At 39.2% G+C, this 27,946-nt stretch overlaps 1 protein-coding gene across 1 annotated transcript in view; it reads right to left on the bottom strand.

The window, feature by feature from the left end:
* Window positions 1-18,905, bottom strand: part of LOC149297908 (serine/threonine-protein kinase 32A-like) — a 45,644-nt gene extending 26,739 nt beyond the window's left edge. Inside the window, exons 1-3 of the mRNA XM_089488085.1 lie at window positions 18,858-18,905; window positions 18,616-18,767; window positions 10,866-11,039 (exon numbers count right to left, since the gene is read on the bottom strand). Of these exons, the coding sequence (XP_089344211.1) occupies window positions 10,866-11,039; window positions 18,616-18,734 (293 nt within the window). The 5' untranslated portion in view covers window positions 18,735-18,767; window positions 18,858-18,905. The remainder of the gene's footprint in view (window positions 1-10,865; window positions 11,040-18,615; window positions 18,768-18,857) is intronic.
* Between the last annotated feature and the right edge of the window lie 9,041 nt (window positions 18,906-27,946).

Genomic DNA, 27,946 nt, shown 5'->3' with positions numbered 1-27,946 from the left:
ATTAGGTTAATGACCTCAGTCATCCAGCTGCTCCCATGAAACTAATACTACATGAGTGTCTGTTACACCCTGTGCATGCTCCACAATGCCTTTTTGTGTTTCATCTACTATGTGGCATCCAAAGTGAGCTGTTCCTGTTGGAACAGTGGATACTAGATCTTGATTTTATGGCAGATTAATACAGAAAATGTAACCATCAAAATCAGAATCTTATTTACTCAAGTGATGAAGCTATGGTAATAATAACCATTAAAATAACAACCATATTATTTCCAGTTGTGGAACTTGACCATTTTTTAGTTCAGCCTTGACCTACATTGAGATCACTTCCATGGTTATGATTATTGGAATCATCATAACATGTTCACCAATTCAACAATTATCCTGATGCCCGTGTAGTCAGAATGGAACGGAAGGGGCCTTGACAGGGATGCAGAGCAGGGCTAGGTCAGGGGGTCATAGAAAGTTCAGTGGGGAGGGGGAGGAAGTGAAGGGGGTATATAAGGATGGGGCTTAAGGGGGTTCGGGGCTTTTTGTTGTGCCAGCATACCCGGTGTGTTTGTCCCACCCTCCCTCCCTTTATTTTGTGATGTTTCATGTGGATATGTGACCTTGTTACTAATTTTCTTTGTTTTGTTTCAGGATTTTGTCACAGCCGGGGGGGCGGTAGCTTGCCAGGTTGCCGGGGGGTGTTATGTGGTTATTGCCACTGGTGTTCAAGTCTCGGTGGGAGGTTCCTGGCTGGGCGGTTGCTGGAACCTCAGGTGGGGGAGGGGCATCATGGTATGCCCTCCCATACGGTTATGCTTACGGTTCGGCCCCGGTTGGTCCTGGCAAGCTTACGGGTGTTTATGGTATTTGGGTCATTGCCGTGTTAATGCACCTTTTTATGTTTACAGGTTGCGTGGCAATGACGTTAATAAATTGGCTGTGGCCTTTATTCATCCCACATTTCGTGTCTGTGTTTTATTGGGGGGTGGTTATCTGGATGACATAGCCCGAGAGTCGAGGCTACCCCTGTCAAGACACAAGACACCTCTTCCATGGAAATGGTAATGTATTCCAGCATAAAACAGGTATTAATAATAAATTACTTTTTCCATTGAAGAGGTGTGTTGTGTCCTTTTTCTGCTTGATATATTATATTGCGATGAAGCAGAGCTCTTGGATTACTTGCACCCTTATATGAGTGTTGGCATATGTGTCTGGTTTTGTGAAGTGAGGGCTATTATATACATTTACAATATATATTTACAATCCTATAGTATAGAAATCTAAGCATATCTTTATGCTTTCCTCCACTTTTTTATTTAGATAAAGACAACATTCAAGAAGTCTAGGAATACTCTAATGTTGGTATAACAACAAAGCCTGCTAAAGAAGCTGTCCCACTTAAAACATGATAAGAAAAAGTAGGTCTAATTATATAAAAACATCACATTTTAAAATACCTTCAAAAACCGCTTATTTCTGGGTTATAAAGGTGATGGCAGAGTCAATAAAATAGCACCACGAGCACATGATTACTAGGGCTGCAACTAACGATTATTTTCATAATCGATTAGTTGGCCGATTATTTTTTCGATTAATCGATTAATCGGATAAAAAAATGAATGTACATTTTTCATTTATTTAAAATAATTTAATAAACAAATGATGTTAAATACAAACGCAGAATAAAAAAAAAAACTGATAAAATGCATTTCTTGTCTTTATTTCCCAACCAGCCCCCCCAATTTATGCACATTTGAGCACAGGCTTGCCACATATACCACTCCACGCTGCCTCCCAGACATGCCACGCCGCCTCCCAGACATGCCACTCCACGCTGCCTCCCACATATACCACTCCACGCTGCCTCCCACATATTCCACTCCACGCTGCCTCCCACATATTCCACTCCACGCTGCCTCCCACATATGCCACTCCACGCTGCCTCCCACATATGCCACTCCACGCTGCCTCCCACATATACCACTCCACGCTGCCTCCCACATATTCCACTCCACGCTGCCTCCCACATATGCCACGCTGCCTCCCACATGCACATTTGAGCCCAGGCTTGCCACGCTGCCTCCCAGACATGCCACGCTGCCTCCCAGACATGCCACGCTGCCTCCCAGACATGCCACTCCACGCTGCCTCCCACATATGCCACGCTGCCTCCCACATATTCCACTCCACGCTGCCTCTCACATATTCCACTCCACTCTACCCCCACATATGCCACTGTGCCTGATATGCCTTATACCCCCTGATACACCACTCCATCCTCCCCAGACATGCCACACTGCCTCCCCACATATGCCTTATATATCGTATATGCCTTATACCCCCAGATATCTCATAGTCCCCTCAGAGTCACAGACCTGTTCGCATCACACTGACACCATACTTTTATAAATAAGTACTGGGTTAATCTTCACTGCCCCCAGGATTTAGATTCCCCTTATTCTGCCCCCCTTTACCTCTAACTGCGCCTTAAGTTAACTTTATTAAATTAACCCTCAGTCCTCATCATTAAATTAACACTAAACACCCCATTAACCATAACTACCCCTAAATTAACTCTAAATACCCCATCAAACACAACTACCCTAAATTAACCCTAAACACCCCATTAACCACAGCATCCCCTAAATTAACCCTAAAGACCCCCATCAACCACAACAGCCCCTAAATTAACCCTAAACACCCCATTAACCACAACTGCCTCAAATTAACCCCAAACACCCCATTAACCACAGCTGCTCCTATATTAACCCTAAACACCCCGTTAACCATAACTGCCCCTAAATTAACCCTAAACACCCCATTAACCATAGCTGCCCCTAAATTAACCCTAAACACCCCATTAACCATAGCTGCCCCTAAACACCCCATTAACCATAGCTGCCCCTAAACACCCCATTAACCATAACTTCCCCTAAATTAACCCTAAACACCCCATTAACCATAACTGCCCCTAAATTAAACCCCACCTCCCCTAACTTTCAGCAGCCCAAATATTAATTTTATACTTACAGTTAGATGAGTGTCACAGCCATGTGGTTCTGGCCTTCTGGGAGAAGGAAGGGGGCGGGGCCAGTTGTCACAGTGATTACAGGGAGGGACTGGTAAGTAGGAGCTGCTGCTGTGAGTCACTGAAACGGCTTATATAATGAGGGGTATTTTTCAGAGCGTTTGCTCTGAAAAAACCCTCATTTTATAATCGATAAAAATCGATTCAACTAATCGATAATGAAATTCGTTGGCAACGATTTTCATTATCGATTATTATCGATTTTATCGATTAGTTGTTGCAGCCCTAATGATTACATACAAAAACATTTAAAGACACAAAGAAATTATGTCATTTTTCCCTAAATAGGAGACTTTTTAAAACTCTAGTATAACAGAAAAACAAGATTGAGATTAACAGACTCTGAATGAAGTGTCCTGGTTTGGAGAATCTCACGGGGAGAATAAAGCTCTTGAAGACTCGCAGAAAGAGTGCATGCAACATGATGAAATAGATTTGACAGCTGAACATATTTAATAGTCTATAATCATGCCTTTGCTCAGGAGAATCATAATAAACAAAATGAATGACTAGGCTAAGAAAGAATCATATACCCTTTCAAAACAGCTGTACAGTATAAGTAACCCAAGGGAGAATTTCACAAAGCCTGTTTACATGGCTGCAAATTTGCACGACATAGCAAAGCTAATGAGCCACAAGTATGCAACTCAATCACATCTGTGCCCAATCATACAATGCTATTTCTTATGAAATGATTCAGTATAGCATATAGCCAGACAGTTTAACACTGGTCACAGACAACACCCATCTATAATATTAACTCAGTGGCTACTTAGTTCTCAAAACTCATATATTATTAATATTAATAATAATGACAATATCAATCATTTTGAGAAACATCAAGGGGAATTTACACTATATGGACAAAAGTATTGGGACAGGGACTTTGATGACACTGCATTCTAAATACGTAGACATTAACCCCTTAAGGACACTTTTAACACTTTTTTTTAACACTTTTGCGGTGTTTGTGTTTAGATGTAATTTTCTCTTCACTCATTTAGTGAACCCACACAAATTATATGTTGTTTTTTTCAGGACAAGAAGGGCTTTCTTCAGATACCATCGTTTTAATCATATTATCTAATTTCCCATAAAAAAATAATAAAATATGATGAAAAATGTAAAAAAAACCCACATTTTCTGACTTTTATCCCAAAAATCTTTTACTCATCCAAAAAAGCTAATGAAAAAACCTACTAAATATATTCTACTATTTGTCCTGAGTTTAGAAATATCCAATGTTTTTATCTGCACGTTATGGAGCATTAAGTACAAGTAGCGTTTTGCTATTTCAAAACCATTTTTTCCGAATCTGGAAATTCTTCCCCCCATGTGCCATTTCGGGTATCTTTGAAGCCGGCCAATGCAATTTACCCCATCAAATCATATATTTTTGAAAACTAGACACCCCAAGGTATTTCAAATACTAGAATTTTAACTCTTTCCATGCACTAATTCTACCACCAGTCTTTGTCAAACTTTGTGGTAGTAATTTATTTTGTGTTTTTTATCGCTAAAATTGCTCTTCAGGTATGGATTTACAGCTCCTGGTATACATCACTTTCAAACAACACCCCAATATGTGTTCAGCAACATCTCCCGAGTACAGTCATACCCCCCATGCATGGGTTTGTCGGGTTGTTTGGGAGGTAAAAGGCCACATTTAGGAAGTGCACATTTTTTAACTTGGAACTTTTACATCTGGTCATTCTGCCCCCATGTCCTAATAGGACCATCTTTGAAGCCGGCTAATTCAATTTACCCCATCAAACCATATATTTTTGAAAACTAGACACCCCAAGGTATTTCAAATGCTAGTATTTTAACCCTTTCCATCAGTGGCATCGCTACAGGGGGGCAAGGGGGGGCAATTGCCCCCCCTAGGTTAATCCTTGCCCCCCCTGTTGCGCCCCTGCCGAATTTGGAATAAAGTCGCAATGCGACTTTAAATCCTGTCTTTTTTTTTTCTTTTTTTTTTTAATGCGGAGGAGAGAGAGGGGTGCCTAGCAACCGCTCAGGCGCCCCCCATTCTCCTCCACGAGGCCTCTACCTCCGTCGCGGTGCCGGCATTTCATGCTGAGCGCCAAAATATGACGTCATATTTCGGCGCTCAGCAGTGAAGCAGTAGCCACCGCAGCAGAGAAGGAAGACTGAAGCCTCGTGCTCCCGTCGCTCAACCTAAAGGTGAGAGAACTACAAAGGGGGAGGGTAGATAGGGAGGGGGGTTAGAAAGTGATAAGGGAGGGAGAGGGGGTAGAAAGTAATACGGCAGGGGCGTCCAACATGCAGGCCAAATGCGGCCCGCGAGAACTCTAGGTGCGGCCCACGTAAGATCGGCAGCCAGGGCAACCGATCTTACGCGGGCCGCACCTCGAGCATGTACTGGCTGACTTGGCATGGTAGGAGTGTGATTGCTAACAGCAATCACAGTCCCATCATGCCTAGGTTCCAGCACTTACACATCCAACCAGTAAATGCTGGAACCTAGGCATGATGGGACTGTGATTGCTGTTTGCAATCACACTCATATCATGCCAAGTCAGCCAGTACATGCTGAAACCTAGCTAGCTGCCCCCCTTGTGTATTGATGCTGCCAGCAGTATGGGGTCTGCACATCACTTACAGCCACCCTGTACCAGCATGTACTGGCTGACTTGGCATGATAGGAGTGTGATTGCTAACAGCAATCACAGTCCCACCATGCCTAGGTTCCAGCATTTACTGGTTGGATGTGTAAGGGCTGGAACCTAAGCATGATGGGACTTTGATTGCTGTTAGCAATCACACTCCTATCATGCCAAGTCAGCCAGTACATGCTGAAACCTAGCTAGCTGCCCCTCTTGTGTATTGATGCTGCCAGCAGTATGGGGTCTACACATCACTTACAGCCACCCTGTACCAGCATGTACTGGCTGACCTGGCATGATAGGAGTGTGATGCTAACAGCAATCACAGTCCCATCATGCCCAGGTACCAGCATTTACTGGTTGTCTAGGTATGATAGGAGTGTGATTGCTGTGTGGGCAGTGTGGACGCCAGGGCTGGCTTTGGGGTGTGCAACCTGTGATCTATGCCTGTAATTTAGGGGGTTTTAAATATACCTTTTAATGACGTGTTTTTATGTGAATTCCAATTGATCTATACCTGCAAAGCTGGGTTTTTGCGTTATTCAGTAGATCCATATCTATATATTCCCATACATTATTTATGTATACCTGCAAATACAGTGTTTGTATGTCTTATTCAGTTGATTAATACCTGCAATGCTGTTTCCATGTATTTATTTGATCTATACCTGCAGTGCTACGTTTCATATACTATTGTATACCTGCAAATACAGGATTTGTATGTCTGATTCTGTTTATTTGATATATACCTTCAGTGCTGAGATCACAAGTGAATTTCAGTTGATCTATACATGCAAAGCTTGGTTTGTGTGTTAATGTGTTGATCTATACCTGCTATCGGCAACTGGGGCTAATAATATATATGGGCAGCAGGGGCATCAATACACAAGGGGCAAAAACACTAAGGGGGGTATAAACGACAATGCAGTGTGAAAAATCCATCCTGATGTAGACGTCTGTGACGTAGATTGTGTCCTGCTGTTTGTGTGTTTTTGGTTATCAGTGTAGCAGTGTTGGTGTGGCAGAGCCTGTCCTAGGGTGTGTGTTTGGGTGTCAGTGTGTCAGAGCCTGTCCTGGTGTGTGTGTGTGTGTGTGTTTGGATGTGGGTGTGGCAGAGCCTGTCCTGATGTGTGTGGGTGTCTGTGTGGCAGAGCCTGTCCTAGTGTGTGTGTGTTTGGTTGTCGGTGTGGCAGAGCCTGTCCTGGTGTGTGTGTCTGGGTGTTGGTGTGACAGAGCCTGTGTTGGTGTGTTCGTTTGGTCATCTGTTTCCTGGCACTTAACTTACAGTAGGAATTATTTAATTTATATTTATCCAGAGATTAAATGCCCTCCTGAAGTTGTAGTGACTTCAGGGGACAAAACGTTCAAGGCCCTGAAATCATTTAGTGGAAAAGTTATTTATTGTGTTATAATATTTATTTCAAGAATTAGTCGCACTCAATTGTGGCTTCAGGCTTCCCATGTTGAATGATCAAGTATTATTTTAGCCCAATAACAAAAGTATAATTCCATTGCACATTACTTTTGGAAATTATGAATGCCCCCCCAGTTTGACTGTGGTATCTTGTGTGCCCCCCCCTATATATTGTTTCTAGAGTCGCCACTGCTTTCCATGCATGAGATTCTACCACCAGCCTTTGCCACACTTTGTGTTAGTATTTTTTTTTTACACAAATTGTACTTTGGGTATACATTTATAGCTCCAGGTATACGTCACTATCAAACAACACCCTAATATGTGTTCACCAACATCTCTCGAGTACAGTGATACCACCCATGCATGGGTTTGACTGCTGTTTGGGGTTAAAAGGCTACATTTGAAAAGTGCGCTTTTTTTTCCTTTGAGACTGGCCACTACAATTTACCTCATAAAACCATATATTTTTGTAAACTAGACACCCCAAGGTACTTAAAATGGTAGTATTTAACCCTTTCCATGCATCAGATTCTACCACCAGCCTTTGCCACACTTTGTGGTAGTATTTTTTTTTTTTTTTTTTTCACACAAATTGTACTTTGGGTATAAATTTATAGCTCCAGGTATACGTCACTATCAAACAACACCCTAATATGTGTTCAGGAACATCTCCCGAGTTCAGTCATACCCCACATGTATGGGTTTGTCTGGTGTTTGAGGTTAAAATGCCACATTTTGGAAGTGCGCTTTTATTTCCCCCCATTTTGGTCAGTCTGTGCCTATGCCCTATCTTTGAGCCCGGCCACTCCAATTTACCCCATAAAACCAAGAATTTTTTTAAATTAGACACCCCTTGGGTATTTGAAATGCTTTTATAAAAAATTTTCCATGTCAGGATTTTTTACATTTTGCTGGAACTGGATAGTTCCTCTAAAGCATAATAATTTTTAAATGTTACCATGTTTTTTTTTAAGCTTTTTCTTTTTTTCCTTTTTTTTATTTTTTTTTTTATTTTTTTTTTTTAATATTTTACTAATCACATCGTGATTAGAAAGCTGGGCTCCATTGACTTGTATGGTTGAATGCAGTACCTGTATTCAACCTGCAAGTGAAGCCAGAGTTCTCTAGAGGATCTGGAGACTGTCTAGCAAACTTTTTCAACTTTATTTTTTTTTTTCCCGGGCTGCCGCCATCTTGCGGATGGCGAAGACTCCTGATCGAGGCATTCCAGCAACACCATTGAAGTTTAGGAGGTGATCGTTGATTGCCTCCTAAACGCTTTTAAAACGGGCGTACAATGTATGGCGGATGTTGACGCCCCGGGGAGGGGCCAGACATGGCCCATCATGCCGATCTCGGTGTTGCTGAATGCCTCGACATCGATTGATCGTTGATCACTGTCTAAGCTTGTTTAAGTCTCATGACGTGTCAGGCACGTCATAGGTCGTTAAGTGACCGTTTTGCATGACGTGCCTGACTCGGCAATGGACGTTAAGGGGTTAATATGTAGTTGTAAATGCTAACATTATTAAGTCTAGCCAGAGTGAGACACATACACTTTTAGACATGATAACAAGAGTGAGAAAACAAAAAAATTATGGTCTCAACTATATATTTCTATTAGTTCCATGCCTATTTTTAATTAAACAATTATGACTTGTGTTCAGGGGCGTACCAAGAGTATTTGGCACCTGGGGCGTCTCCTGTATGTGGCACGCCCCCCTCCAACTTTTTAATATACTGACGCAGACATTGACGGGGGTACAGCGTAACACCTATCACTATATACTGAGGCAAACATTGACGATGGTACAGAATAACACCTATCACTATATACTGAGGCACACATTGACGGTGGTACAGCATAACACCTATCACTATAAACTGAGGCACATTGTTGGTGGTACAGCATAACACCTATCACTATATACTGAGGCACACATTGACGGTGGTACAGCATAACGTCTATCACTATATACTGAGGAACACATTGACGGTGGTGCAGTACAACACCTATCACTATATACTGAGGCACACATTGACAGTATTATAGCATAACACCTATCACTATATACTGAGGCACACATTGACGGTGGTACAGCATAACGTCTATCACTACATACTGAGGCACACATTGACAGTGGTGCAGCACAACACATATCACTATATACTGAGGCACACATTGACGGTGGTACAGTATAACACCTATCACTATATACTGAGGCACACACTGACGTGGTACGGGATAACACCTATCACTATATACTGAGGCACAAATTGACGGAGGTACAGCGTAATCCCTATCACTATTCATTGAGCCAGACATTGACAATAATGCAGCATAACCCCTATCGCTATATACTAAGCCAAACATTGATCTGGTGTAGGTCTACCACTTCATTGTCTGGCTTAGTATATAGTAGGGATGCACCGAAATAAAAAAATCTGGACTGAAACCGAAAATTTAGCATTCACTTGGCTGAAACTGAAAATGATCCCCCAACTTTAAAAAAATAAAATAAAAAAATCCCACACTTTTATTAACACTTTTATTAAAATTAAATAACAATATTCATATATATAAATATACATATTATATAAATATATAATTATATATATATATATAATTGTTAACAGCAATCACACTTCTATCATGCCCAGGTTCTAGCATGTACTGGTTGCCTGGGCATAATAGGTTGCCCGCTAGGTACGCTACGGCTTGTGTTGACCTATCCGTACCCTAGTCTCTCTGTTCTTTGATGAATTTACTATACGTTTGCATATCTATTAATAAAAACAATAAATTACAGAATTGTCCTTTTAAAAAACAGGATCTATCAAGGACCATGTGGCATATTGATGAAACAAAATAATATTTTTTTTGCCCAGGGACAATCACCATGGAAAGCAATGAAAAGTATCTGCTATACACTCCAAAGCGACCACTACTTTCCCATTCAAGTTGGCAGCTGCATTTGTATAATTTAAATTATAACATTTACAGTTACAAGCACACACTATGTGTATAATATAGCACCAACTTATTATATTTCATTGTTTCACATAATCTCTTGTACCTCTATATACATCTGTGTTTTAAGCTTGTGTGCATGTGCTTGAGTTAATACATTATTTAATGTGCCTTATTTTTCAGTACAACTGAACGCATAACGCTGTACCATAGCTAAAGACTGGAAGTGACGGACAATCCATGTGCTTTCATTTCTCAAGGACCAATTCATTTTTGGAGAATAGGCTCTACCGCTGATTATTATTCTTATCTTTTATGTATATAGCACCAACAATTTACGCAGCGCTTCTTACAATACATATATTCAAGGGTAAGACAAGACTAGAAAGATAAACAGATGCATTAGGTCATTTATTAGATGAATACATTGTTGCTGATGACTGCAACAACCAAGTAAATGGAAGCCCCATAAGAGATCTCACTGTTACCAATGTTATAAATTGGGCTAAGATTTATTTTCCTCTACTTTTTAATCAATGTTCCCTTCTCCTGAATAACACTACAGATAATGTAAATTAAGCAATAACCCAAAAATCACATTGAACTCTCATTGTACAGAAGAATTAGAGCTATATAAATAAATATTAGAATACTCTGTTATAATAATTACTAGACATTTAAACCACTGATGAACTTACAACAGTCTCAGTTATAACAAGAATGTGTTAATATAACATTCTTAGCTCCCAATTAATCTTTACTTACCGGTGGATGATATTGTTCCTCTGGAGATAATCAAGTGCCAGTGCCAGTTCACAGATGAAAAGTTTTACTGAGGCTTCTGTGAAACGTATATTTTGCTGTAGATGATACCTCAGGTCTCCACCAAGAAGAAGGTCTACCACCATGAACATGTCTTCTTCATCTTGGAAAGAATACCTAACATAAAGTTATGAATGGGGATAATATTAAAACAGGTTACAATAAATGTTTATTTCTTTATACAGGATTATCACCATTAAAGATAATTCAAGCATTAGGCAATGTATGTTGGGAACTCATTTCTATTGCTGAAAAGCAGAACGGGGGGGGGGTCTAAGTAATTAAAGGACCTATAGAAACATCAGTCCAAGAACTGCTAAATGACCAAACCTCTCAGAAATACTTATTTAATTGTGTAAAATTTTGTCTAATTCATAGTTTTTGCCGGAACAATGAATGGTCATGTGACATAAAAGCAGGCATGGATATTTTGGTGCCATAAATAAAAAAAGCTTCTCCAAAAGTTCTGTGCTGTTTTGTGATATTTAACTTTCAGAGTAAGGGATAACATCATAGAACAGCACCTTCCTCTAGGCTGCTAGAACGAGAAGCTGGTGTTTGATAAATTATTTTATTTCTTTATATCTGTATGATTTGACACTAATTATCCCAGCAAATGTCCAGCTTACATTTTATTAATTCAAAAGTTACTGTTTACTTTAAGGTATTCTCATTGGGGTTTTACCATCTCATATACTAATAATTTCTGTCGCACCTCTTAAATTAAACTGTATGTCTATTTTAATGTGTTTTTCCTCATGAGAACACGCCCCAGATGAGTGTCCCCAAGTAAACTTAGCAAACACTTAAAATAGTGTGTAGGAACTAGGAGCCTATTTTTCCATGAACCCCTGGGTTCACACGCTTCTGAATTTACCAGACGTTTCAGCTTCCACAATAGGTTATTTCACATAAATATTCCTAAAATGTCCAAGCTATCTATATCCTCCATTCTCTTTGTTTTCAGTATTCTAAATTAATTCATAGCAACACATTGGTGAATACACAAAAGCAGGACTGTGCATCAGCAGTTGAGATTTAATGTTGATAAAAGTAAAGTTATGCAGTTGATGAGTAAAAACAGAGTTGCTGAGTTATGATCTGATTTCAGATTGGGGAGAATTATTTGAGGTACCTGCAAAAGTGTACCTGCATTTGTATCAGAATGTCTCCCTTGGAGTAAATTTCAGAAGTGTGAATCAATATCTTTACAAACAATCTAATCATGCAGTAACTGTCACTCTACTATGTTGCTCAGGAAATTAAATGTAATTAATTTGAACTATTTTTAGGCTGCAATATCACCACAGATAAAGGAAGATAATAGATGTCATGATGAGTTTTGTTCATTTTAAGCACTGTCATTTCTACCAAGAGGTGATTTTCTTAAGAATATAAAAAGTATAGAATGCAAAAGGGTTCTGCAGCCACAATGTCTTCAACTCTGATCAAGTTTTCACGTGGGGGAAACAGGGTACCTGTTTAAAAGTTTCCAAATGCATTTACTTAGGCTTATGGTCTAGTTTATATTAAGATGAAAATATTGTTACTAGAGGGGTACCAATAATGATCTGCATTGGGGTCTATCCTTTGCTAGTGTTGCTAGTTGTAACAAGTGGGCAGGTAATTCCCAAGACTTTTAATGTAACTTTGTGAGTAAGGATATTTAAAGGAAAAATAATGCATGTATCATATATAAATATATTATAGATACATACCGAATGTACACAACATGAAGCACTCATACCAAGCAAACATTCTGAACTCCTAGCATAGGGGGAATAAAGTGCGAGGGATTTGAGTCCTAAAGAGTGACATGTAGAAGGTATGCTGTAGTATGAAAACTATACTTATACAACAAAGCAGCACAATCCAAACTGTTTTGGTTGCTCCCACAAACCCCTTTAAATTAATATATCTGCTCTGTAGTGCCTAGAAGAGAATAGCTATGTGAATGAGTTAATAGAATAATAAAGGCATGTTGATATAAGGGTTAATTGTTAAGGGATGGTTAATATGTTGTTTTCAGTTATTTCTTGCATAAATAAGTATAACAGGAACTTCAAATCAAAATGACATCGTGCAGAATGTTCTAGTGTTGCTGACCACTGTTGAACAAGTCCTTGAACCTGGGATGCTTGAGAAACCAGACAGACAGGTTAGGGAGTACAGCATGAAAATCCTGTTTTGATCTCACATCAATATTTCTAAACAATGCTTAATGAGCATGATCATGTATGACAGACAATTATATTGGCTGTTATGTATCAGTAAAAGATATAAAAGTAGGACCCTTCCAGCAATGACGAGTCTCTGCCACAGATCAGTGCACGGTGCCTGGCATAGCCCTGTAGCCCACCTAGTGCTATGAAGCTGCATACAGCTTTGAGGGTCTCCCACCGTAGGAAGCGAGGTAAGCGTCCTTTTTAGGTGGTTATAATGCCTATATTTTATTTTGGTTGACAAACCATATACATGATTCATCACTGTATCCTCAAACCTGTTAACCCCTGCCTGTCCTTGCAGGAGTGTGCAGTGTGTAGGTTTTAACACAAGCTCCTAGTTTGTTATTTAGTAGGAAGCAGAACACATTTTTTATCTGTAAAATATTGGTTTAAAATTATGACTAACCTAATGTGAAACATGGAGAGCCTCAATGTCAAGGCATATCATGATAACACTTTTTTTTAATAATCTCAATTATAACAAGATCTTGACATACATTAATTTGTTAATGCACTTTATTAAATGACATGTTACTTCTCCATGTCTCTGAGATACCTAGCAAATTCCTCAACAACAATAAGACAAGAACCCATTTCCCGTCTACATCATGGGAAAGCACAGCTGCACATCATGAAAGTCTAATGAGTCTTTATAAATAGCTCCCGTGGTTTATTTACCTTAACTCATGAACATTTCAACAAGATGTTCTTTAAGTGGACAAACAAGAACCATCTCTATTGGATACCAAAATATTGCTGAATGCTTAACAGGATTGAAGTTACTCATTTCATTATATTAATTCAAACTTTTCCCAAATAATTTATTTTCTGCAGATGTTAGTAAATTTTCATTCATAGTGTAAACTATATTCTACATTGATCTGAACCTCAGGTGTACCTTTATACCGTACAAGTTTAAATACGGTCTCTCGCTAAATAAGAATTTTATAATCATTTCTTTTATTGCAGTTTAATACTTTTAGGGCATATCCTCTATAAGAGTAATTTTAATAAGGATAAATTACCCCTTTGTTCAATGTGTCTATCGAGATGCTGGTTTCACCCCACTGATAAGGCCCAAAGTCATTTTCTATCCAAAAATGACATTTATTATCTATAAATGCTAAAATCCCATCCTCTTGGAACAAATCCTGAAAAACATAGAATTTGCCAATCTAGAATAGCTTTTATCTTACCTTATAAATCCATTACTTAGTGGACCAGTTATTTTATTTACAGTGAAGAAAGAAGACAGAAGAACAAATAGAGTCAAGAGAAGTAGTGAAGCTGTGGAAAAGGTTTGTCCAAATCGAAAGGGCAGGTAAATTTGTTTCACTGAATACGAATGGACCAAAAATGAAAAATGTGTCCATTTTTACAAGTCTGATAATCATTCTTAAGTTTTGGATTCTCAGTGACAGAACAGTCTCGATCATTCTTCTATAAGGGAAAATAGAAGCCATGCTATCAAGAAGAAAGGTTGTTGTTTTCAGAAGTTAAATAAGAAATCCTGGAGACTGGATGCAGGAGATGTTCTTACCTGTTATGAAGGCCATACTAATTATTTATCTGCCTTCTTTTTTACAAACTTCTATACAGCTAGACTCCAGTTGTTGGGGAAAAGGCAGTTAGTATGTGATTAGTGGAGAGAGTGGTGGACGGTGGTGTAGGAGGGAGTTGCAAAGAAGAGAGGTCTTGTCTAATAGTCTCAATCTAGTCTCTGACATGGGTAGCAAGATCTTGGGCAGTGGAAGAGGTTTGTGGTGTGGGTATGGAGGGACAGAGAAGGTAGTTGAAGGTAGAAAAAAGGCGTCGTGGGTTGGAAGAAAGGGAGGATATGAGAGTGGAGAAGTAGAGATGTTTGGCGAGAGAGAAGGCAGAGTTGTAGGTGGGAAGCATGAATCTATAGTGAGTACCGTCTTCGCTGGATTTGTATTTTCCGAAGTAGCGTTCAGCCGTGCGGTTTTGGTATGCCACGGTTGGCGTTTCAATTGTTGGGGGCAACATTTAGTAATTGGAGCTATGCTGTCGAGAGATGAGGCAAGAGTATTGTTATAAAAAGAGACTGCTGCGTCTGGACAAGAAAAGGTTAATATGGAAGGTAAGAGAGGTTCTCGTGAAGCTGAGTTAGGTAATGGTATTATCTGGTAATGGCTTACAAATATCAGGTGAGGGCTGCAACTTTGTTTTGTTAGGGGTTAGCACTGGAGAAAAGGTTAGAAGGTGGTGGTCAGACAGAGGGAAGGGAGAGATGGAGAAATCTGAAATGGAGCATAATCTGGAGAAAACCAGATCAAGTGAGTGTCCCTCAGTGTGTGTAGGGGAATTAGTCCATTGAGAAAGACCAGAAGAGGATGTCAGGGAGAGGAGTTTGGAGCTAGCAGAGTTGTTAGATATATCTAAAGGAATGTAAAATCATAATAAGATAGGGGGTTTTAGGAGAGAGGAAGAAAGGGAGCCAGGCAGAAAAGTGGGGTAGGACCTGGAGGGTGATATATTACTCCAATTTGAAGAGAAAGTGGAGAGAAAAGACGGATTGTGTGAACCTCAAAAGGAACAGAATGAGAGGGAGGGAGGGCTTGGTATATTCTGGAAGGTGCAGTGAGGTGAGAGAAGGATGCCTACACCACCACCCTTTCTGCCATCAGGCCTAGGAGTGGGGCTGAAGTGTAATCCTCCGAAGGAGAGTGCCTCAGAGGCTGTAATATCATGGGAGGGGATCCGGGTTTCAGTAAATGCTAGGAGGTTAAAAGCATGGGAGAGAAAAAGGTCATGTATACAAGCAAGTTTGTTTCATACCGAGCGGGCATTCCATAGGGCACAGTTAAAGACAGGAGGGAGTTTATGGTTGGAGATGACAGGAATAAGATTCCCTCCTTGACCCTAAAGGGATGGTGACATGCAATTCTACACATTATAAAGTCTATTTGAAGTGTTAATCATAATCCTAACTTTTTTCTAAATTATTTGGGTTCTTAGATGGATTGCAATGCATTACTAATTTCCAGATGAAAGACATCTGAATCCCTTAAGATATGACCTTCCATATGAGTATGATGGTCCCACGCCAGACCGTTACATTGAAAAGTTATGGTGTCTTGATCTTTCTACACATTCATTGCAACATTTCATTTTTCCAGCTGCCAGTACTTCCATTTCTTTATTGAAATCAAGAGGTATAATGATTAATTCCGGAGCTCTCTGGAAGGACTTTCAGCTGGAAGTATGCCAGAACTTGTGTCTAGTCTTGCTCTTTAGTTAACAAAATCATTTCTGTGATACGATGTGTGAAATCAACTCTCATTTATTTTAAGAACAAAGTTACACGAATAGGAATTCCAAAGCTTAAAATTTTAAAACGACTCCTAAAGTGTATTAAACATATCAGTTTAACTTCAATCACATAATTACAATTTCTAATTTGATCATCAATATACCCAGCTCAGCAATGTGCAAGAGCAATACACCAGTGTTAAATATAAATAATGCAATAAGATGATTTTTTTTTTTCTCATTTTACTGCCTTTGCATATTTTCTTTTATTACACACCACTGTTTATAGATTAGCAAATTTTAATGGGTGTTTTTGGAGAAATTCCCACAATTTCATTACTGTCTTTATATGGGAACGTTTAGATGATACGTTTACCTTTTTTAACACCAAAAGATTGCCAAGTGTCTTCTTATTGTATAGCTCAGCATTTAATAAGGGTCCATAAGCTTAGCCGACGACCAATATTTATTCCTTTCTATTTCAGAGGCAATTTTACTTATAATACATAATAAATAAATTATTTATGGGCGCTATACGTAACTTCATTTACATCTTTTTTTTTTTTATATATTTTTTATATTGTTCTATTCACAGTTCGTCCCAAAGTAGAAAAAAAAAATGTCTGACATTGTGTTGGCAGACAATAGATCACCGAATCTTAATAATAGACCACAACATAACCTAATTCTTAGAAAATAAATATTTGAACATGTCAGCCTAAATTTCAGATTAAATTACATGCATGTTTTATTGCTTGTGGTTGGTAAATTACAATTCATACATGTAGAGACAGCCAACACCTGAATTTCACCAAAAAAAAAGAAAAACAACCAGCACCAAGGTATCTGTATTTAATTAATTTGATTCAGCACTAGACTATGTGAAGTTTTAACCTTAACCTTTATCATGCTTAATGAAGGCCAAGTAGGAAAAAATGTTGCCTGATTATATGGGGCAATAAAAGTCACCCAATGCAAAACAATGAAGCTGGTTCTTTTTTGTTATTTTTGTACCATGGTTAGTTAGCTAGAATGAGAAGACCATTTCTTCTGCAGTGTGTGACATCTAACCAGGGAGATGATCAATCCATTAACCTAATGGTGATATTAAACACGATGCCAAGAAAGCACTATGGTTAGAATTGTAAGTGTGCTTTACCTATTGGAATCATGATTAATGATATTAAACAATCAGAGCAAGATGTGGGAGAGCTGCGGCATAATGTGGGCAGAGAATTAATTCACTTTATGTGGGTATCATCGCATTTCCACCCATTAACTAGCACAGAGCATGGTGACAAGGTAGGAGTGACATTTATAGCATTTCCACATTGTGTAAAAGGTGTAAATTACACAACTAATGAAATGTCGCTTTTTTACGCAGTATTTTCTTTTCCATGTGATGACCTTTAATCTGCCTTTGTTTTGAGATTAATATTACATTGTCCAGAAACTGATACTTATCTAAATTAGATTTTAGTATATTTCAGTATTGGCTATAAATCTAGGCAGGGGATGGTAGTTTCTGGCTGCATAACTTTTATCCTCTGAAGGCACGCCACATTCATTACAGTCAATATTAATAATAGTTTAGAGATTTACAGCTACTGGCAACACCAAAGATTTCTTACAAGACTAAGATGTGGATACGCTATGGATTTATTCACTAAACCGTGAGTCTGCCTGTGAATTAAGGTGACTTTTTTTTAAAGAAGAATCTCACCAAAGGTCTTTAGCAATGGATGGTGAAGGATATAAATTGAAAATGTTTAAACTCATAACAATTCACCAACAAATTTGTAAATGTCTTAGAAGTGATGGTGCAGCAAAAAGTTAAAAAGCTGCTAATATTATTCAAAATAAGAAATAACTAATGCAGTACGTTATCATAAAACACCAGAGGGTCAAATATAATACAAAATATAGTTTAGCACCTTCTTATAGCTGAAACCCTATAGCTGAAATTCTTTTTTTTTTTTAAATAAATCATTCCAGTGGGGTTACCTACTCATGTTGACCAATGTCAAAAGCCTAGTTCACTCTCCAGAGTATAACATCGGTGGTAATTGTGTTTAACTCCCAAACTATATTAACGTAGCTGAGTCAGTCTCTGACCAGTTTTGTGAATTCTATATTTAACTAAACCTGTTTTCAGTGATGCAACTGCAATACTTGCTGTCCCTGAACCGACTCACCATAAGTTCACTAGAAATGGATGCTCAAGACCTTGCATGATCTGCAGTTCTTTGAATACATTTCGCACTTCATTGCGTTCCACGCATTTCTGTTTGTTCATGTATTTCATAGCATACATTTTCTTGGTGTCATTTTTCTGAACGATGCAAACCTGGAAAGAAAATAAGCTTATTGTAGAATTAAAGTAGTACAGCAAAATGCCTCCAAGGGAAAAAAAGAAAAACAATTGGCAAGTACTCACCTTTCCAAAGCTGCCCTTGCCAATGGCTCTGAGAATTTCAAAGTGGTTAAAATTAACTGAAAGAAAAATTGGAAGAAAAGTTTATATTTAGTGGGGAAAAATAGTTTTGTCAGTAAAAAAAAAAAAAGAAATCATTTCATTTTAAAGGTTCTAAGTTGATGTGGAGAAAATTGAAAAAACAAAGTGTAAAAACAAAAACACATATCTTATTGTCTTTCAAGTTTCCAAGGTCTGATGGGGAGTTTTGATTTGGGATATCTCTGCCTGCCTATTTCACCTGTTGATGAAACAGGTCGACAATGCATTTGTATCATGACGGTTTAAAGTGGTGGTCATTATAACTAGGAACCTCCAGGTACATTGGCCCAAAATACCTATTTCCATAAGTAGAATGGCTGGTTACATGAGGAAAGGATCAAGGTGGGTGGAACTGAATGAAACTAAGAGCCTTCCTCCTTGGCTGGATCATTTTGTTAACATTTTGGACTTGTAATTAGCTTTTACAACCAATATCCCAGATATGTATGTAATTCACAAGCAGGAAAGCAGAGGTGCTTTATTTAATAAGTTGTGAATACAGAGGTGAGGTCACTCGATGATGTCAATGTATGTTGTCAAGGTCATCATATACAGTATATTTAACTAAAACATCATGGAGTATCACCAAGTAAGTTTTATGAGGTTAACATGAAAACCCGTAGAGACCTCAAGCAGTCATTCATTATTTTTTTAAAAGGAGATAAGCCCATTGACCTTACACTTTTATGAGCCATTATCTTCCCGCTGATTATGTACATTTACACTTTGTCTACTCATTTGCAGACATTTGTCTTATAGGATAAAGCTACTAGAGGGGTAGTTTGATAGATGCAAGTGAAAAGCAATGGAGAACACTGACTTGCATTAGGTAACAATCAGGAGAATTTGAGAATATGGCATGAATACATCACACTCAGATACCCTTGTGACATGACACGCCACAGCCCTTATCTAGGTATATAAGTATGCAGTTTTCTATGTAGTATGCAGTATAATTCCTGATAACTTCATAAATCATGACTAACTAGCCTGATGTTCTGCAGCAAGAGTGCACAGTCCTGAAGATCTCATCTCTGTAAGGATAGAGATATCACATATTTAAAATGAAATCTAGGGATACTTCCTAATGCTTTATATGGCTCTGGTAAGATATTTAAACAAGAAGCCACAAGTATATGCTGTATTTAGTGAAATAATAAGGCTAATTATAATAAAATTATTTGTGTTTTGTCTGAGATGCAAACATCCCATCCAATAACACTGATGAGTGTGGTTCTTAGTATAGGTGCCTGGTGTGTGTATGAATATAGTGTTAATGTCTTTGTACAGAGCGCCAAATATAGTGAAATTCTGTGAATTTGCAATTGGTACAAATCCTAATGCACAAGTCTAGTATGCAGTGCATGAGTTTAAGAGTCTTTTTTCTGTTTTCTGGGACATGTGCTAGCAATGCTACAAAAGTATCATTAAAAGTAACCAGATTAAAGCTTTTTATTGCACAACTTGCAACAATGTTAAGTACCCCAGTGAAGATTGATATAGTTCTATATAACTATAAAAGGCTAATATTAGATATGATCAGGAGACATGCCAAATCAGAAATCCACAACACAATAAAATGGCACCCAAGCACAGAGGACACTAGCTCATATATGAGACAATGTAGGACTGGTCTACAAGGCTTTGATTGGGGTAAGTGTGCATCCAATTCATCATGTTGTAGCAGCAGTAGGATACTAAGGGCATACATAATGTATATATACAACAAATGTAATGTCTGATGTCTGTAGGCAACCAAAAAGAAATGTTAGGTTGCAATGGATGTGTGGCATGACTCTTTGCTGCGTATTATTTACAAGTGGGATATCCGCTGCATGGCCAGTAGCAAGTAAGTATGTGACATCTGGTCATTTGTTATTTTTTTATTCCGTTTCAATAACTTAGAAAAAAAATAAAAAATGTGTAGCCATATTTTGTTAACGTCATCACTACAAGGACACGTATTGCAACTCTGTAGAATTCAGAATCAGTGATAACAAAGAGAAAAACTGTTTCATTTTAGTTTAATTATCCCGTTGATTGACATTTAGATCTTTTTTTTTCAGTGACACATTAAGGGAGCAAGTCGGTATACTGATAGACTTTAAATAACACATCATCCTCAATTAATGTGACCTAGACACTGTTAGATAACACTGTGACAGATCAAGAAATTCCTTGGCTAATTCTCGTTGGCCACAGATTTACTTCCAATCAATTAGACACAGAAGTGAGACATTCAGGGTCTGACCTGGAGGAATGCAATTGCATCTTGAAAAATGCAGTGACAGATTCAAAGTGACAAGCAGTCAGACGATTTTATCATTCACTAATGAATAGGTGAGCTTTTGGCACTACAGCTAAAATGTACTGCAACTACTATCATGCCTCGCCAAGATTCTCAGGCTTATATTCAGTTTTGCTACTGATGCATTGCCATGTTATAAATATCTGTAGACTGCCCATAATTGTAATTAAATCAATAGTAATTCAATCCTCCATAACCTACCACGGCTTTCTGCAAAGAAAATATGTAATTTTACAATATTAAGTTTTACTGACATGATTAATTCAAAGTATATATGTTTTGTTTTTTTTGCAAATTTCTTAGCAAGGTGATTACATTATTTCAAATAGCTGTGAGGATTGACAAGGGATAGTAATGAAAATAAACAGCAGAAAATGGTCAAGGACAAAATAGGCAAATTGAAATTCTTGTTTTATTTTACTTAACTGACAAACTGAGTGACGAGTTGTGGTATACCACTGTCAGGCTCAGTATATATTAATGGGAGTTATACTGTGCCACCATCAGGCTCAGTATATCTTGATGGGAGTTATGTAGTACCACCCTTAGTGTCAAAATGTGAATAAATCCCTGGGTTTTGAAAAAAAAAATCACTACAATTTTTTTTTTGCTCTCTGCATTTCAATATCAACATCATGAATTTCCTAGATATTTATTTATCAAAAATAACCTTTGTTCTTGCCTCATAGCTATCTACGGCTTTGCCTTTCCATAAAGTCAGAGTGCCGGATGTCACTGACACACTGCAATGCTGTTTGGTGGGTAAATTTTTCCACAAGAACATTTCATAGGCCAACGTCTTCATTTGAGATCTTGAAAATGTACAGTATTGTTGAAAAAAATGAACAAATGTTTTCTACAATGTTGTTTCACACCTTTCCACAAGAACTTTCCACACGATTTATGTTTCACCATATCTAATTACAAATATGGCCTAATGGCTTTCTCTAAAGAAAATGCCATGATATTTCAACTTGAAGAACGGCTGTCTATATGAACCAATTATATCTATTACACACCGTGGCCATCTCAGCCTTGGCATTTAGTTAATAAAATGTAAATCGTGTCTGTCAGGCTTTCTGCCTTTATAGGAAATCAAGCCTATGCTGCAGATTTTCAGTACATGTAACTATATGATCAAACGTTCAATAGAATGGTTTCACTGCAGAAGTACAAAGTGACAGGATAAAGAACATGCGTTTAAATCTAATATTAAGACCCTTCATAGGCATACAAAACGTTGCTTTTACTCTTCTAGGATATGATGATTAAGATGCCTCAATAACAGCTCTGATTAAACACCTCAAATTTCAAGCACCACTAATCTCACTGCTGTTCACTTCATAAACTGCCAATGAAAGCACTCAAGAGAATAGCAGAATTTGACATTCAGGGCACAAAGCTCCTACACTGACAATGCACCATATCCATAGCTTTAAGGATCTGACACATAATATATCCTTAAAAACCATAAATAACACATTCATCCTGGATAACTCCAGCATAAATCTTTCCAAAACCCCATGTTTGTTGCACTTATCATTCACTATTTTATTGCATTGTGTAACCATATTGGAAAAAGCATTAGATTGCAGAGTGTATTAAACATTGTTTCCTAACATATATATATATATATATATATATATATATATATATATATATATATATATATATATATATATATATATATATACACACACAGACACACACACACACATCTATAGCATAGGAGTTAATCCTACACAAATTCATTGTTCCATCGACTAACTTAAGTGGCCAACTTTGTTTTGGGGACAAAATGACAACAAATCTCAAACTTGGTGAGTCATATGGCCATATTTATAAGATTGACCGTCAATAATTTAAGCTGCGCTAATGCACCCTGTCATCTGTCATGTGGAGACATAACAAAATTTATGTTCATTGCAGTCTGTAGGAATAAATAGCATGGGAGCAGTCAAGGATAGCAGTTATGGTGGTGGAGTGATACAGTGATCAGGACAGTATCAAGGCAGCCAGCGTCATGGGCAGATCGCCCCCTCTCCAGAAAGATGGCAGCATGCTCCTGGAGTATGCCTCCTGTGGCAGGACGGCCCGATCAAAACAAGAAACTCCGAACACCAGCAGAATAAAAGCAAGATGTGGTTTATTGTAGCTTTGAATAGTCCACAGTATTGCACTTCATAGTGTAAATAAACCAAAACAAAAACAAATCCTTTTGATAAAGTCTGAGGGCCTCTGGCTTGACTGCCTCTCTCCCTGTTTCCAGACCCCTAATGCCTCTAACGGCCGCCCTTTAAGCACCTGAGTGCAGGTTAATTGGCTCCACCTTGCTGACCTCCAGCAATTAACCCCCTCATGCTGGGAATAATGAGCGTTCCAATCTGCCACTTATGTAGACAGACTCCATAACCTTGCCACATACCCTCCCCCTCAGCTTAACACAGGTGTGTGAAGCGGCCTTCGACAAGAAACTGTGCACCCTAGACAATGCATCTGCATTGGCATGCAATAGCCCAGCCCTATGCTTCACAACAAATTTAAACTGTTGCAAAGAGAGGAACCAACGTGTGACTTTAGTATTCTTGTCTTTGTTGTTCTGCATCCACTGTAGTGGAGCATGGTCGGTGATGAGGGTGAAAGATCTGCCCAACAAATAATATTTCAATGTTTCAGTTGCCCACTTAATGGCCAAACATTCCTTCTCTACAGTAGCATACTTCTGCTCCCTTGGCAACAACTTACGACTTAAAAACAACACAGGATGTTCTTCCTCTCCTATCATCTGAGATAATACTGCCCCCAGGCCCACATCAGAAGCATCAGTTTGCAAAAAGAAATGTTCCTTAAAATCCGGGGCTACTAAAACAGGGTGCCTGCATAAAGCTGTGCGCAAGTCTGCAAAAGCTTTTTCTGCATCATCATTCCATCTCACTGTATCTGGTGCCTTTGCTTTAATCAAATCAGTGAGAGGTGCAGCTCGAGTGGCAAAGTGGGGTATGAAGCGTCTATAATAGCCAACTATTCCTAGGAAAGCTTTGACCTGTTTCTTTCTTAGAGGGCGTGGCCAATGTTCAATAGCCTCAGCCTTAGTGAGTTGAGGTTTTACCAGACCTCTCCCTACAGTATAACCAAGATATTTGGCTTCCATACATCCAATAGAACATTTGGCAGGATTAGCAGTAAGACCAGCTTTCCGAATACTATTTAAAACCGCTTCTACCTTTCCCAAATGGGAGTCCCAGTCTCGGCTATAGACGACTACATCATCTAAGTATGCAGAAGCATAATTGGAGTGAGGTCTCAGAAGTTTATTCATTAACCTCTGAAAGGTTGCTGGGGCTCCATGAAGCCCAAATGGCAAAACTGTATATTGGTACAGACCTTCAGGGGTCACAAATGCAGTTTTTTCTTTAGCGGTTTCCGTCAACGGGATCTGCCAATAACCCTTTGTAAGGTCTAACACACTTAGGAATCTGGCCTGTGCCAGTTTCTCAATGAGTTCATCAACCCGAGGCATGGGATATGCATCAAATTTAGAGCATTCATTAAGCTTTCTAAAATCATTGCAAAAACGAACTGACCCATCTGGCTTAGGTACTAGAACTATGGGGCTAGACCATTGGCTATGTGATTCCTCAATGACTCCCAGTTCTAACATTTTTTCTACTTCTGTTTGTATTGCACTCCTTTTTGCCTCAGGAATTCTATAGGGCTTTACTTTTACTGTAACTCCTGGTTCTGTGATAATATCATGGCAGATTTCACTAGTTCTGCCAGGAATACTAGAAAAGACATCTTTATGTCTTGATATCATTTCTTTAACTTCCTTTTGCTGTTCAGGGGTGAGATGAGCAGATATTTTAACATCTGGGTCTGGGGATTTATCTATAGCAACCATACTACTTTCTCTATCCTTCCAGGGTTTTAGCAGGTTTATATGGTAAATCTGTTCAACTTTCCTACGATCAGGCTGTCGAACTTTATAGTTTACAGGGCCTACTTGTTCAATAATCTCATATGGGCCCTGCCAATGAGACAAGAGTTTGCTTTCGGCAGTGGGAACAAGGACCATCACTCGGTCCCCAGGTTGGAAAGAACGTACTGCTGCCTGACGGTTGTAAATAACCTGTTGGCTTCTTTGAGCTTCCTCCAGATATTGTCTGACTATGGGAGAAATTTGTGTAATGCGCCCCTTGAGTTGCTCCACATATTGAATGACATTCTGTCCTGGTACCGTTTGTTCTTCCCACTCCTCCTTCGCTATATCTAATAAACCTCTTGGATGCCTACCATAAAGGAGCTCAAAAGGTGAAAACCCTACAGAAGATTGGGGAACCTCCCGAATAGCAAACAGTAAGTACGGTAGGAGAGTGTCCCAATTTTTCCCATCTCTATCAACAACTTTACGTAACATGTGTTTCAGGGTCCTATTGAATCTTTCAACTAACCCATCTGTTTGAGGATGGTACACAGATGTCCTCAAAGCTTTTATTTGTAACAAATTACACAACTCTTTCATTAGTCTGGACATAAAAGGGGTACCTTGGTCAGTTAAAATTTCTTTTGGTAACCCTACACGAGAAAATACTTGAAGCAATTCTTTCGCTATGGTTTTGGAGGCAGTATTTCGGAGGGGAATAGCTTCTGGGTAGCGTGTAGCATAATCCAATATGACCAAAATATATTGATTACCCTTAGCCGATTTTTCTATTGGTCCCACCAAATCCATAGCAATTCGCTCAAAAGGGGTTTCAATAATTGGCAATGGGATTAGGGGTGCTCTTAGACGAGGTTTTGGGGTCGCTAGCTGGCAGTCTGGGCATGAGGCACAGTACCGCTTTACCTCTTCATATACCCCAGGCCAAAAGAATCGCCTTAAAACCCTTTCCTGAGTTTTTTCTACCCCCAAGTGTCCCCCAAACAAATGAGAATGGGCCAATTCCAACACCTTCCTCCTGAAGGACCTTGGTACTAAGAGCTGTTCAAGTTCTTGCCCCTCCTCTCTGATCACTCTATACCTGATACCTGTCTCTGGATTGCCCATCAACCATGGTCCCATTAACTTCTACAATTTGGTTACGGGCATTTTGCAATGTTAAATCATTGACTTGTTCCCTTCCAAACTGATTTAAACCAATTTCCAAATCCACAATATTAGCCTGTTCTTGGGTTTGGCCCTGGGGTTCAACCAGTATTTCGGTTGAAGGGTTGGAACTAGTGCTCGGATCTTGTAAGGTCACACCTTCATTTACCAAAGCCATTTGTAAGTTCCTAGTACCCCTATGCTTATCTTCCTTTCTCTCACGTCTTGTCTTGCGCCTTTTACAAAACAAATCTGGGTGTACCAATGGGAAAACACAAAACGGGTTCTCCTCTACAGACTCCCACGGGGTTTGAATCAGGCTTTGAAACGCCGGGAAATTACGTCCAAGAATAAGGGGATGGGGTAATTTAGGTACCACTGCAGCCACTACTGGAAATGTTTGGCCCCCATAGCCTATGTTTACAGAGGTAGTAGGGTATGATACAGTACAGCCATGTACACAGAGTATCCCAACCTTCTTACCTGGGAGCAACTGAGACGGCTGAATGAGACTGCTTGTCACTAAGGAAATATCGCTCCCAGAGTCCACAAGAGCTACGGTTTCCTTCCCATTTAACAAAACAGATTTATCAAATACACATTTTTCGGTCTGTTTCCCAACCAAACAGATTAGTCCACAAAAGTCATTTATAGAATTATACCCACATTCCATAGGTTCCTGCAAATGAGGACATACAGCTTTTATGTGACCTAGCTCCCCACACTCAAAGCAAGTAACTGGAGGTTTCCTGGGTTGCCATCCTTTTGAGGGTTTATAGTCCTGGCTTCCATCCGGAGAAACTTCAGGGCCTCCAGTTCGGATCACAACTTGATTTTTCCCATAGTTCCAGGGCCTTGAGCTTGTGAGCAGTCTTTGGTTCTGCTGCATTTTAGTCTGTGATGTAGATTTTAACTCTTTCACTGCTGTATATTGTTCAACCAGTGCCACCATTGCATCATAAGTGGTAGGGCTTCCCTGCCCTGCCCACTCTCGTACGCCTTGGGGTAATCCTCGCAAAAAACGATCCAAAACCAAGGTCTCGATTATTTGAGCAGGCGTTGAACTCTCTGGTTTTAACCATCTCCTGGCCAGATGAATCAAATCAAACATTTGTGATCTTGGTGCCTTCTGTTCCTGGTATTTCCAATTATAGAACCGTTGGGCACGGATCACTGGAGTCACGCCAGTCCTTGCAAGAATCTCTGCTTTAAGAATATCATAACTAGCAGCCGCCTCTTCCTCTAGGTCAAAATAGGCTTTTTGAGCTTCACCAAGCAAAAAAGGTGCAACTATACCAGCCCATTGAGTGCGAGGCCATTGCTCTCTGATGGCAGTTCGCTCAAAAGCTGTTAGATAGGCCTCCACATCATCTTGCGGCGTCATCTTTTGCAGATACTGATTTGCATGGATTGGTTTTGGACTGCTGCTCTGTTCATCTGTGGTAGTTTTTGAGAGCTGCTGTACAATCTCTTTTAGGACAATCCTGTCCTCTTGCTGTGCTTCCGTCATAGCTCCCATCTGAGCAGTTATCAGCCGGTTGGTTTCCTGTTGCACTGTAGTAGCATGCAGGAGGGCCTTTAAAAATCCTCCATGTTGATACAGGGTTCAAACACGCA

Source organism: Sceloporus occidentalis, unplaced genomic scaffold, assembly GCF_023333645.1.
Source record: "Sceloporus occidentalis isolate IW3139 unplaced genomic scaffold, rSceOcc1.0.p SCAF_36, whole genome shotgun sequence".
In the NCBI taxonomy this organism is placed as follows: domain Eukaryota; kingdom Metazoa; phylum Chordata; class Lepidosauria; order Squamata; family Phrynosomatidae; genus Sceloporus; species Sceloporus occidentalis.
Note: the sequence above shows the minus strand (reverse complement) of the source record. Positions and strands in the feature narration are given on the sequence as shown.